This window comes from Arvicola amphibius, chromosome 7 (genome assembly GCF_903992535.2).
Source record: "Arvicola amphibius chromosome 7, mArvAmp1.2, whole genome shotgun sequence".
Classification (NCBI taxonomy): domain Eukaryota; kingdom Metazoa; phylum Chordata; class Mammalia; order Rodentia; family Cricetidae; genus Arvicola; species Arvicola amphibius.
Window position 1 is genome coordinate 81,699,423 of NC_052053.1, and position 14,476 is coordinate 81,713,898.

Below are 14,476 nucleotides of genomic sequence, written 5' to 3' on the forward strand. Positions count from 1 at the left end.
AAATAAGTAAATAGATAAATAGATAGATAGATAGATAGATAGATAGATAGATAGATAAATAAATAAATAAATAAATAAATAAATAAATAAATGACACATCAGTCATGTTCATAAACTCAGGCCAATGTCAAAGAGTCCAGAGAGACAGTGCCCCACAGCTGCCAACCGTTCCTCTGCAAATGAAGCTCACACAGCTGTGAAGCATCACCGTGCCACATTTCACGATGTTAAAGAGATGAAAATGAAGAGGATAGCAAGCATGCCCTTAACGCCGTGACAGAAAAGGGCTAAATGTGTTGGCTGACTCAGATGGCCAAGAGGAAAACTGCTTGCGGAAGAGTGAGTAAATCAAGAGCCTAGTGGACGAGGACTCGACTGTTGGGTGTGTGCTGGTGTGCATTTCCGGGGAGAAGCGTATGATATACCACACAGACAGGAAAGTGGATAGCATGCTGGGTGTGTGCTGGTGTGCATTTCCGGGGAGAAGCATATGATATACCACACAGACAGGAAAGTGGATAGCATGTTGGGTATGTGCTGGTGTGCATTTCCGGGGAGAAGCGTATGATATACCACACAGACAGGAAAGTGGATAGCATGTTAGGGACAGGCTGGGGAATTCATTTAACTGGGAAGGACATAACAATGCAAGCAGTGAGAAGCATGAGAAAGCACACAGCCAGGGGCAGCAGCACTAGACTACATTAACTGAAGTCATCAAGGAGCCCAAGAGCAGCTGTCTGTGCTCTTCAACCTGTGGTCACGACCCCTTTGGAGGTCAAATGACCCTTTCACAGGGGTCACGACACACATATTCTGCACATCAGATACTTACATTGTGATTCGTAACAGGAGCAAAATTATGGTTATGAAGTAGCAATGAAAATAATTTTATGGTTGGGGTCACCACAACCAGAAGGACTGTATCAAAGGGGCACAGTGTTAGGAGGGTTGAGAACCACTGCAGTAAGTGAAAACGAAATGTCCAGATTTAGGGCACTGCAGTGGGGCTGGGCAGTAGGAGAGGAAATGAAGAGTGCAGAGGTCAGGTCAGTAGGATTTAGTGGCCAGGACCAAAGGCTGAAGCCAGCTCCGGGCTACATCCTCTAGTAAAGCAATTCTGACCTCAACAGTTGACATCACAAGCTCTTTCTCTGGGTTCCCAGTGTGTCATGCCCTTTCTTCCATAATATTAGGAATCATCATAATAATTATTTGCTGTCTGTCTCAGCATCTGAAAGTAACATCTAATAAATCTTTGTGGTCCCATCTGAGAGAGGTTGCTCATTAATATTTGGCTAAGTGGATGACTGTGAACAAGGGAGCTCTGAATACATAGTAAAGAGGTTCTGAAGGACAGAACTATAATTTAACATGATAAAATGCACTCATTTGAAAGGAGACCCATCATATAAATGGCATCACCTATGGGCAGTAGAAAGCGCCTGAGTTATGCTTTCCTTTAATTATTAACCACATCTCGAGGTTTTGTATAGAAGCTCAAGATGATAAAACTGTCTTTAAGAATTAAACTCATAAAATTTTAACGTTTATAATGATCTCACATTATCTCTCATACAAAACACATTTAAATTTGTTAGTGGGGAAAATGATTCAGAGCTGTATGCGAGGTGTCTAATAAAGGGAAAGTCACCTTAATTTCCACAACAGCACAAGCATGCTTTCCGCCCACTTCTTCCTTTTCCTCACAGAGCGCTGGTCTAGAAATGCCGATGGTCACTACAACAGCTGAAGCCTATCTTAATTCTTACTAATAAAAAGCACTTCACCATTATAAAATATGACTGTTCTTCCTTTCCATTTTCCCCAAAGGTTCTAAATTTTCTGAATATCAGCAGCAAGCGTCAGATTGCACTAGAATTAGTAACACCTCTGCTGACCTCTCAGTTTGTTTTCTTTTGGATGTATCTAAACATTAAGCTCATTTAAAAAATATTCTGGTCCTAGAAAGGCCACAAAGGCTGTGGAATAGGAGCAGAGTGTGGCCGACTGCTGACGTTGACTTTCCAGAGACTGAGGCAGGAGGAAAATGAGAGCCAGTCTGGGATGCATGGCCACATTCTGTCAGAACTAAATAAATAAAGCATTGATAAAACAATCAGAACCAGTAAAGGAAGTGGAAATTCTTGCTGTATCACTTCTTGGCTCTATAAATTTCGACAACTTGCTTCACATTGGCCAGGCTCAATCTTCATCAGCTGAGCAGCTGACTCCAGATGCCGTGAGTCTTAAGCGAGCTCTGCAGGGTGCCCTACAGATGTGAGGCATTTGTGTAAGTGAGGACCTGAAGCCAGGAGGACAGACTGAAGTGAACACTGGGTTCTAGGCCCAGGTCTGTCGCCAACCAGCTCATGATGGAAAATGACAAGTGAGCTCTGGCCTCAGCTTCCTGTATGACAAGTTCTCAGGGCACATGTCCTTATCGCTGTCATGTGATGGTCCAGAAAATGTTTGCTCAAATAAGCCCAAGTTGCCACTGCTTCATGAGGAAACTTGGTTATTTTTTTACTATAATACTGGATGATATAAAAATATTTCCACTTTTAAGACTTTCACAGAGGGAAGGTTTTACCTGTAGTAGCATTTTCCAGTCTGTACTTTCCACCACCAGTCCTTGTACTGAGAATGCTCTGTGGAAAGGGCTGCCAAATCCAAAGCCTTTGAAAACAATTCATTTCCAATTACAAAATGCTTTTCTAATGGCAAGCAGGCAGGAGGATAAATAATTAAATAAACTACATAATTAGCATCAATCAAAACATGTATTAGAAATTAGATAGAAATTCCAGTTGCCCAAGTTTCCAGATGGCCCCACAAATTCCCCCTAAATAATCAGTTCCAGGCCAGAGGGCTGGCAGCACAGAAGTTGGAGATATTGGCCAAAGGGAAGCAGATGTACAATAAATCAGGATATATATTTAATTATATAAAATTGAAATTTAAAACACTAGGATTTTACTCTTCCCACTTTGTAGCTACTCTCTAAAGATTCAAAACGCCTCAAAACTCAGGGATGCCAAGCTTTCTGTATGTAAGGTGGGTCCAGCGGCAGTCCCCACTTCAAACACAGCCGTAGAGAAAGAGAAGGGTGAGCTAAGTAAACAGAAGAGGGGTTTGGAAGAGTGGGGTCCATTGCTCAGGAGCAGGGTATTTGCCTCATCTGCATGACCAACCCTGGGTTTGATCATGATCACTAGCTACAGCAGAGGAAGGTGAGGCACCGGCTTGCTATGGGGCCTGGGGCGAGGGCTTCAGAAGATAAAGTGCTTGCTGGGCAGGCAAGAGACATGAGTTCAGGTCCCAGTCCTCAGGAAAGCTGGGTATGGCACCATGTACCTGTAACCTCCATGTTAAGGAGCATACATGACTTCAGAACAAGAAAGAAAGGGGCTTCAGAGCGTGGGATGGCACAGAAGAGGCTAAGAAGTCAGTACTTGGGTTCCTGCTGTCTTCAATGATCAGAACTCAAGGCTCTGATGTCACTTTACCTTCTAATAATTAACATTTTCCTCCATATTTAACTGCTTATTTGACATCTTTTTAAAAGGATTTCTGTGTATGCGCGCATGTGTCTGAGTGCAGGTGCTGCAGAGACCAGCGACATCAGATCCAAGGACTTGGAGTTACAGGTGGTTGTGCACTTCCAGATGTGGGTGCTGGGAGCAGGAACTAAACTCTGGTCCTTGACAAGAGCATATGTGCTCAGCCACAGTCACCTCCCTGCCACAATCCCGTATCTTCTGGAGCTTTTTCCTTCCAGTGTTTTTACATGGTCAGACCAGACGCAACCAATTAAGAGTTGGGATTTTTAGAGAGAGGAAGTGGAAAACCTTTTGACAGAGGAGAAAGGGAGTAAGTAAGTTTTAACACAAATTTGAAGTTCATGGAAATCTAAAAGTTCTATTAAAGATTCACTGAGTAGAACTGGAATTATCAGTTAAATGAGAATTCTGAGTTTTAATACTTATTTGTCTTCCCAATAGTGAGACTGCTTTATTCTGGAGTCAGTGTTAATATAATCATGAGAGCCAACAGTTCCATTAAAGGAACACTTGGATGTTTCAGTTCTATTATCTCAAAGTGCATCCCCTATTACTGTCCTCTTTAATATCAGCTCTCTTCTGAAATTAATGCCAGAAAAGTCCCCTCAACCTACTATTGCAAAATTAATTACTTTTCCATGTGTTCTCTATCTCACTTGCTCCAGGGGAGACCTCTGAATATGCAAACTGCTTATCCAGGAATGGTGTCACCATGCTGAGCCTCTAATGGACCTAAAAAACCAACATCTTTACTTGCAGGTTATGGAAATGAAAAACAAGCCAAATATGATTATACTTTCATGTGCTTATTTTTCCTTTTCCCCTCTAGCCAGAAATAAAAGTGGAGACAAAAAAATAAGCGAGAAGTATGACTTCAAGTGGCATTATCTCTGGAAACACTAGGAAACGTGTGTTTTCAGAGGGCTACATTCAGGCATGCACTGCAAATATCTTTGCACATTATCTCTGACTCAACCTTTATTAAGACCATTCCTAGCAAGCAGATCACATTCACTGCCATGTTTAATATAAACAGACCAAACCTTCTGCTTTTTTTTTGAAAATCTTCCATTTGAATGCTTATATACCCTGACTTCCTAAGGCTAGATTCAGTGTTTATGATTGGTGGCCGAGTTTGCTTTCAGATACAGTCCTGAATCAAATCTGCCCATGGAGGAACCAGATGTTCCCATTAATCCAACTAAAGAAAATATAAATTGCTGAGACAATAAAAATGGCAGGAAAAAGTTACATCTTAGCAATTCTTATTTACATGAGAACTTGGGCTGAATTAGACAAGAATTCTTGTGATGACTTCTGAAGGTCCCTATACTCCCCCAGGGTCTCCCCTGGAGCAAGTGAGATAGAGAACCCAGGGGAGTATAGGCAATTTGAATGAGACTGTTCCTATAGGTTCCTGTACTTGAACATTTGGTCCACAGTTGGTGGCACTGTTTGAGGAGGTTTAGAAGGTGTGGCCTTGTTGGAGGATGTCACTAGAGACCAGCTTGGAGAGTCGTTTCCAGTTGTTCTCTCTGCCACGCCTGTCTACGACCTCCAGTCAGCACTACGGACTCTGACCCTCTGGAACCCTAAGCTGACATGAACTCTTCCTTCTCTATGGACTCTGACCCTCTGGAACCCTAAGCTGACATGAACTCTTCCTTCTCTATGGACTTGACCCTCTGGAACCCTAAACAGACATAAACTCCCTTCTCTAAGTTGCTTTGGTCATGGTGTTTTGTCACAACAACAAATTTGAAGGTAATGCATATGAAAGCAGCTCTGATTTCATTAGCATGCTTTTGAAAAAGAATCTTTATTTTTTCTTTTTACAGCTGACGTTAAAAAAATATAAAAGGTTAAAAAATGTCCGGTTTGTGCTCATTATCTAAATCCTTTTTGGGAACTAACATTTGTGATAAAACCTAAAATGACATGTTAATGGAAGAGTCTGGTCCAAGGAGCACTGTGAGCAAGGATGTGGGCGCGAGTATGCGAGCTGGTGAGGGTGGGAAGCAGGCACAGGCATATGTCCTCAGCGCTCCTCCAGTCAGTCACAGCAGCAAAGCAAGGGCTGCAGCAATTATTTGCTTAAGGAATAAACCTGTCATCTCACAAGTGCAAACAGGAAAGGAAGGTTTGTAGTTTTCACCAAGGAAAAACCAAAAGAACTACCTTCCTAAGTGTTCCACACTGGAGTGACTAGCACATGAAAAAAACGCGGGAGCCCAATTATGAGCATGTAAATTTATTGAGGTACTTAGTCTATAATAGCAACAATTGCTATTAATTCAGGAAACAGATGAAAAGTTTGAAAAAAGAATATAAAATGAGACATCATCTCCACTAGTGCCAGGAGGCCGACCTGTTTGGTTGATGCATTGTGGGTATTCAACAAGCACACACGGAATGAAGATATCTTAAACCTATTCTTAAGAAATAATCCAAGTATCCGTCTTAGTATATGTGCACATGTATTTAGTTATAATTCTGTTTAGCATCCTGAATGGATACTTTTTGACTTAACAATAGAAAATAAATGTTTGCAATTTTGTGATTTTGGTAACTATTATTTTACTGGCTTCATGAAAGTCCATTCAGCTGCTCATTATAACATCATATTTATCTTCCAGCACTGAGCATTTATGTTGCTTTCCAAGCATTTTCTTCTGCCGTATCTAACACTATAGTGATCATCGCAAATAAAGCTATTTTTCCTGACAATTGTTGAGAACTGAAAGTACAGCATTATCTATAATTTGTAATAATTTATAACACTGTCCCTAAACATTTTAAAGTCCTTTGTTTTATATTTCTTGTCAGCAAGAAAATACCTGCTTCCTGTTATTTCCCCCAATTATCTTTCACTGGGTCATGTCTATACCCATAAGAAGCTCTCTAAGGGCTGGGGAAATGACTTTGTGGGTAAATCTCATTCTGATCAAACATGAGGACCAAGAGTTTGGATCCCTAGAACCCACAGAAAAGTTGATTGTGTGTGGTGCGCAGCTGCCTATAATCCCAGATCACAAGGCGGCGGGGAGGATAGTGTGGGGCAAAGTCTAGTATGCTAGACTAGCTGGAACGGCAAGGTCCAGGTTTAGCGTGAGACTCTGCCTCCAAATAAACAGTACAATGTGATCAAGGAAGATACCTAACATCAACTTCGGGCCTCCATGTGTATGCAAGCACATACATAATGACATGCATGTGTGTCCATACACACATGAACACATACACATACCACATATATGCCAGAAAAGGTGTTCTAAAATATTCAGATAATCTTTTTTTAAATATGACAGATAATGTTTAAAATCACCCTGTCGGTACATTTTTACCTGCTCACCACTATATAGAAATTACAAATAAGGACCAGTCGATTTCTTACCATTGTGATTGCTTCGCAAATCTAACCCAAAAAGTTGCTTGTATGTGTATGTACACATGTGCACATGTCCATGCATGTGCGAGGCAAAGGTCTACCTTGAGTGTCATCCCGCCAGAGCCAGCTTCTTTTTCTCTGAGACAGGGTCTTAAGGCTGGATCATCAATTAGCTTAGGCTGGCCAGCAAGGCCCCAGGAAAGTGCCGTCTCCTCTGCCCCAGCACTGAGATTATAAGCACACACCACCATGTGAGCTCTGGGGATGAAACTCAGGTCCTCGGGCTTATGAGGCAAGCACTTTACTGAGCCATCCCCCAGCCCTAGTTTAAACTAGTTTAAATTTTAGTAACTTGTTAACCCAATGCACAGAAGAATGTCCCCAAACAAGCTCCCCCAGTTGTCATCTAATGATTCAAAGAGATCTACCACAAAGAGTTTTACATTCTGCTCAGCACCGCTTGTTTTGAATATATTAAGTCTTTCATTATTCATGAACATAATCTTACAAAATTTATAAAAGGAGACTCTGGCTCCCAATAAGATTTGGCATCATTTTCTTATTCCTGGGATATATTTAAAGGTCATTTTGTTATGCTTTCTTTCTATTAATTTGCTAATTTCTTTTGATGAACTTCCTTCCCTGGTGAGGTTGTTATATGGAATTTAAGCTTTCAAATGCTGCCAAGCGCCCTCAACTCTATTTCCTACATTTGAATAAATGTTTCCTAGTGTTTCTGTAATTCCAACATACCTCCTGGAGCAGTAGTTCCCAGCCATCACTCAACACTAGCATTGCCTGTGGAGTTCTTAACAACAGCAGAGTCACCTCCCCTGGGGATTCTCATCTTGGAAGTGTGGCACAGACCCACACACCAATGTTATTAAGTTACACAGGTAATTAAGAAAGAGAGGCCCTTTTGCATTTCTATTTCTAGGTCAATGAGAATATAATTTGCAGATATAAATATAAAGGGCAAAGACTTGGGTTGGCCAGCCTCCCTCTGTCCTTGATCTCAGGACTGAAATGGCGGCTGACATGCTGTGTCATTCAGAATGACATTGGATGAAAGAACAGATATTTCCCCAGTAAACAAATTATTCTTCAAAAGTATAAAGCCAGATGTGATGGCACACACCTGTAATCCTAGCACTTGGCGGGCAGAGGCAGGAGTGAGAGTCCGAGGTCAGTGTGGGCTACATTGTGAGATCCTGTTTCAGAAAACAAAAGAGAAGAAACCCTTCTAAAAACAGATTTGTGACAATTTAATAATTAGAGATTTGCTCATTTGTGAAATGGATTAGATTTGGGTAGCGCTACATATCATTCGACTAAAAGCCTCTATGAGCTGTATAGCAAGCGAAACCACTGGGTTGTTTACTGATGCGCTAACCTTAGACTCCACTGCTCCCCATGTGACCACACACTTGACTTCTTCATCACAGGTGAGTCCCACATTCTATGTATCTGGCCTAGGCTCTTAGATGTATACCTGTACCCTACTCCTCAGGGCATGCAATTGTATCTCCACACAGAGATACAAATTCCCAGAGTCACATCCAACACAAAACTCTTTGAGTCAATTACGCAGCTTCATAATAATCTGATGAGTCAATCCCAGGTCTGTCAGTAAAGCTATCAATCACGCTCACAGCATCCTAGGTGGCAGCTCTGACTGGTGTCCCTTCCCTTGATGTACTCAACATCAAGCCCATCATCAAGTTCAGTCATTTCTTTATACTGTCTCTTTGGTACCCTCGTTTTTAAAGATAAGTCTTATTCAGTGATTGTTCCAGTCTCTGTTCATGGTTTCCCATTTCTTTACAGTTCTTTTGCCGCATTTCCAGGAAACCCTGCTCACTCGGTGGATGTTTGCCAGCATCCATCACTGCCTGTCTTCCCTGGCTCTCCTCAGTCTAGCAATCAACTCTCCTTTGTTTTTCACACAGGCCTTACTCTGTAGCTCCGACTAGTCTTAACTCACGATTCTCCAGATGCAGCCTCTTGAGTGCTGTGACCGCAGGCACCTCCACTCCTAGGGCCAGTTTACGTCAATTTTAGTTTCTATGTTAGAATGGACAGCTTACAGAAGCAGGTGTGGTATCATATTTTCATTAGCCTGCCCTATACACTGAATTGTGGCTGACACAGAGGAAACATAACTGAGGAAAGTATTTTCCTGAACACTCAACAAGTGAACATTGTGTTTTTCCTGGACTGATAAGAAATTGGGGAAATTGTTATCCGATATTATAGAATTGACTTCATTTGACTTAAACAACTTCTTGAGACTTCTCCTCATTTACATGTTGGCTTATATAAATTGAGGCAAATTTGGAAAATCAGATGCATATAACCTCAAAATTCATTAGTGAGAAGCTAGCATGAAAAGTGACTCTAGCTAAAGCTAGATAGGAGTAACGTGGGCTCTTTGTGTTATTATTTCTGCTTCTGTGTGTTTGAAATCTTCATAAAATTGGGGGCAGAAGACAGCAGAAATTCATGTTAGTTAACTTCTAATACTCTGTGGTCTAAAAAAAAACCCAATGGATCAGTGGTATCATTAGCATAAAGAAAACATTTTAACAGGCATATGGTATTTTCAGTTATCTTGCCCTTTAACGACAGCTACATAATCTATGAACCAGGCATAAGTCTTATCCTGTCTATATTTATACAAATGTCCTCACTGAAACTGAAACTTTCAGTTCCTCGCATTTTTAATGATTCCTCCTTTTTAAGGAAATAAATAGAATATTTCAAAATCTAAATCTCCAAAGCCTGAAAAATTACTAGGTAAGAAAATAACAGGAATTCATCACTTACCATCTTAATATCATTTTCATGGTGAAAAATATATTCAAATAAAGCCTGGAAAAGACAAAATGTCAAAATATACTCAGTTTTATTTTAATAAAACACTTGTTATTGTTATACACAAACTCAAAACTTAGTTGACTCAAAGTGCAGGATACTCTAAAGTGCTAGAAATTGGTAAATAATAAATGTGACTGCCATTTGTCATAATAACCCATTTTAAAATTCTGCAACTCACAATAAATTTTGTTTTTAATACTGAGAGGCCTAGTTAACTTCTAATTAAGCATATTATATTCCATCCTTTTGAATATCCTTAAATCATACAAGAGTTGAAAAATTATTTTTCTGAGAACAGTCCAAGCCGAAAAACAAACACATCCGCGTCCAGACAACCTCAAGCTTCGGTCTGCAAAGGTGACTCTGCCTCTCTGCTTTCTTTGTTGCAAATTATTGTTGTGAACCAGGGGAAGGGACTTTCCTATAATAATTACATATGTACTTATTTCTGATCAATTGTACCTAATTCAAGACAAAGAGAATTTTTACATGTTACAGTAACTAAATTCTTCATTTCCTACAAACCATGTCATCACGTTTCTATCATTACTGCATAACTTAGAATCTTTGCAATCTTTGCACACACATACCTTTGCCAACTTAGGTTTCTGGGAATATTTTGTTAAATTCAGTCTAGATAAATTTATAAATGGTCCATCAGGACTTGTAAGCATGGAAGCCTGTGAGAGTAAAAGAAGAGAAGGAGAAATTGAAAACTTTCTCTTGAAACATAAATAGAGTTTCTTCTGCATAAATATTATAGTAAATTATAGAAATTATAGAACAACAAGAATTACCTTCAGAATTTCTGTTTAATTCTCCACTGTAATACTAGTGAAACACAAAGTTACTTGAGTAATACAAGGTCCTGGGAGAGCTGACAGAACCTACCGTCCCTAGTCTGACGAACCTTCCAGATGAGCTAGTGATGGGTCGTGCTGTGTAGGCAGTTCTGGGTGTTCTTATGGCCTGCTCCATTGTACCGGGCCTTCCACTCTGTGTGCTAGGCCTAAGGAAACCTGTAATGGGTCTTCCAGCTTGAGTGATTGGCCTGTGGAGATTGACAGCTGGTATAGCACAAACAAGATCAATTAAAGGAAGTCTGGTCAGGATTTAGAGACAGAGGGATGAACTAAAATACAGACCTGATAGCTTGACTCGGTCCTCCTGCCTGGTTAGTTCCAGGGAGCTTCAAAGATGTGCCAGGGCCTACAAGATAGGATGGTTAACAACTTATGAATTACTTATGAATTTTTATAAACACTTAGCAACTTAGTTTTCAGACTTATCCTGGCATGGGAAGAAGAGGGTATGGCAGGAAATGCTTTGAGGAAATGAGTTTGAGACTCATCATCAGGGCGTGTTTACTGTTCTGGTTGGCGGCAAGAACCTGGTAGAGTGGGGCCTAAAACCAAGGCAGAGTAAAGTCTCATGCAATAGCCAGCTTTATTCAGAGTATCACACAGTGTACACTCTGAGCTTAAAACAAATCACATGAGTGAGATGTTCAACCACAAGGACAAGCCCTATGTGGAAAAAACATGTTTTTCATAGAGGGATATGAACAACGGCAGCTGAAGTAGACTCATTCCTATCCGTTACACATGGGAGCAACATGAAAACCCATTCCAAGAACAATTCTGTGTTTTGAAGAAACTGGGGTCATAGCATTCTTGTTTTCTTAGAGTTTTCTCACAAGCACTCGGAATTCTAACATGACTCCATTCCTGAACTGTGTTCTGACCACTGAGCCCCTGGCACATGATTCGTGTTATCATTCGGTCTGTAAGGTAGGTTTAGTACTAAGCCAGTTAACAGAGGCTCAAGGAATTAAGCTAAGAGGTCACCCTATTAGCAGAGTTTAAATCAATGGCTCTGGACTCAAAGGTTAATTATTTTTCACACAAATGTCTACAAATAAAAGATTGTGTCCAGAATTTACATGTTTTAGCAAGTCAATGAGGAAAAGAAGATCTTAACAACTAACAAATTACCAACAGACCAACATGTATTATGATGTTCCTCCAATACCATTTATTTATATTATGACCCTGACTTGGACTCCAAGGCAATTCCATTATATATGTGTTTATATAAAATACAGAAATATATACACACATGTTCCTCTTCTATACCATATCCTTCCTTTAACTCAACTCAATAAGTACTTACGTGGGACTTGGGCAATGGCATTTTCATCCAGAATCATCTCCGCAATCCCTTCATGATTCACATCAATTTCATCTATGTACACCATTTCAGTCAGCGCTCGTGCTTTCAAAATCCAAGCTGCCTAAAAAGCATTGAAAAAAACATTTGGTAAAATAACATAGTGTTTGAACTGGCCTTTTGGATACCTTGCTCAGCCTAGATATAGTGGGGAGGACCTTGGTCCTGCCTCAAAGTGATGTGCTAGACTTTGTTGACTCCCCATAGAAAGCCTTACCCTCTCTGAGGAGTGGGTGGGAGGAAGGAGGGGGAGTGGGAAGAGGAGAGGGAGTGGTAACTGGGATTGACTGATATGTAAAATGAGAAGATTGTTTTAAAATAAATTTAAAATCTTAGATAAAAAGTTAGAAATCTCACCCAGCTTTGGTAAGAAGCTAGGTGTGTTTTGTTACTGTCCTACTTCAGGACAATGACATCCAGGAAGTCCTTCTCAGTTTCCAACCCCCAGGCATCCCCTTGTCTTTCTTACACTTTTCTCTTTAGGATTCTGGTCTTCTACACATACCATATTTGAGAAGTATTATGATTATCTGAGCATGTGTTAGCCCCTGTTCCCCAGAATACAAGCATTTCAACCTTGCGCACTCTTGCATTTTTTAGACTTTTAGGTTTTTATACATAATTGGGTATTCAGGAAATATTGGTTGATTCAAGCTAAGATCAATTTTTCTAGATTCTAAATCACTGCTTTGTGATCTAGTCGGGAGAACTGGCTGACAAGAACGAAGAATGGAAAAGTAATTAAAGCTCTAAGCTGAAAGCATCATCTACTTAGTAGGAGCCTGAGAAGGGCATCATGAAGATGTACATATTTAACTTTCCTGCCAAACATGTGAAATTGCTTTACTGAAAAGCTTGACCTTTCTGCCTTTCTTTTTCCAGAATAAAAGCCAAAGACGATGATGCTCAGTGTCCCTTGCACAATCTGAGAGGAACGCGAGTCTGGAAGTGGTGGCATAGACCTGATTCTACAGTCTACGGGAATGGGGAGGAACTGGGGCTCAGTATACCAGGAGTCTGGCTATGAGGTAGGCTGAATGAAGCCATCAGACCTCAAGAGGGAAACAATGAGGCTGCAGGATGTCTGCAAAGTCCCCACATGTACAGAACTTTGCCCACTTAGGCTTTTTATTAAAGCTCTCTTAGATTATACACCCACTATCAGGCTGAGTGGGAAACAAGCTCACAACATGGATCTTAACATTCCTCAACACACTGTCATCCAGTGGATTAAACAGCAAAACACACAGCAGTATGTGATAAGGTGACAAGTGTGTGGTAGAAGAAAATGGGTTTTATAGAAAATGGTTGAAAGAAAGGAAGAAAGAACAGCCGAGATTGTAGTGTACGCTTGTAATCCTAGCACTCAGGAGTTCCTCCCTGACTGCCCAGCAAGTTCAAAGCCAACCTGTAATACATAAGACTGTCTCAAAATAATGATGATTACAATAACAGTGATGAAGGCTTTGGCTCTGAGGTCAGGCAAACCTGCTCACAGTGTGTTTGGAAACACCCAGTAGCTGTGATTGTTGGAATGCTGGTGAAACCGTCTGGACTGAGAGACCAGCCAGAGAGCATGTGTGTCACCGTGAGGTCAGGGGTTTTTATTCTGATAATGAGGAGCCAATGAAGCTTCTGGACCATGACTTGGAGTCTAATTTAAATGCTTCTCAACCAATCTGCCCTCCTCTCTCACCTAACCACCAACCTCTTTCTCTGACAGGGTCTCACAATATAAGCAGGATGTTCTTGAACTCTAGACCCCCTGGTTTAGCCTGAGTGCTGGAATTATAGGCATGTACCACCATACTCATATTACATCAAGTTTTTAAAAGTCAAATTTTTATAATTTTAGGCATCATTTACATAATCAGTTATTAAACATCCATGAACATATTTTAACTAGCTTTGAGTTGTTAGCACTATTTCATAGTCCAATCTGTTATGCTTGATATCTAGCTCCCTATTAACCTCTTAAATGGTAAGATTATGTAAATTTTCTTTGCTGAAATAATCAAAGCAAGGGAAGCGAATCCATGATTCTTCCTGCCCTGGGTAAATAGATAACTGCATCAGAAGTCCAGTAGGAACATCTATTTTTCACTCTCTGTGCACTCAGTCTTTAGAAAGATAATTTTGCTTGTTAATACTTAAGTCTTAAGAAATGGAAGCAATGCTATGAAAATTTGATATTAAAAGATCTGTAGAGACTGGGAGACTGCTCAGTGGGTAAAATGATGCTGTGCAAGCATGACAGAGGACTGGCGTTCAGGTCCTCAGCACGCATGGAATGCACATCTGCAATCTCTGCACTGAATGGTGGAGCCAAGAAGGAGACAGGAGAGAACTAGAAGTTCTTAGGAAGCTAACCTGTTATAAGCAGTGGCAAACAAGAGGCCCGGTCTTAAACAAATGGTCC

At 40.5% G+C, this 14,476-nt stretch overlaps 1 protein-coding gene across 2 annotated transcripts in view; it reads right to left on the minus strand.

Moving 5' to 3' along the window:
- Ttc8 (tetratricopeptide repeat domain 8) overlaps window positions 1-14,476 on the minus strand; it is a 54,242-nt gene that overhangs the window by 21,704 nt on the left and 18,062 nt on the right. The window contains exons 2-7 of one of the 2 annotated variants that reach the window (XM_038336806.1): window positions 12,001-12,121; window positions 10,974-11,037; window positions 10,720-10,879; window positions 10,419-10,508; window positions 9,778-9,822; window positions 2,594-2,679 (exon numbers count right to left, since the gene is read on the minus strand). In XM_038336806.1, coding sequence (XP_038192734.1) covers window positions 2,594-2,679; window positions 9,778-9,822; window positions 10,419-10,508; window positions 10,720-10,879; window positions 10,974-11,037; window positions 12,001-12,121 — 566 coding nt within the window. Of the gene's footprint in view, window positions 1-2,593; window positions 2,680-9,777; window positions 9,823-10,418; window positions 10,509-10,719; window positions 10,896-10,973; window positions 11,038-12,000; window positions 12,122-14,476 lie in introns of those variants that run through there. The other variant, XM_038336807.1, reaches the window with a different exon arrangement.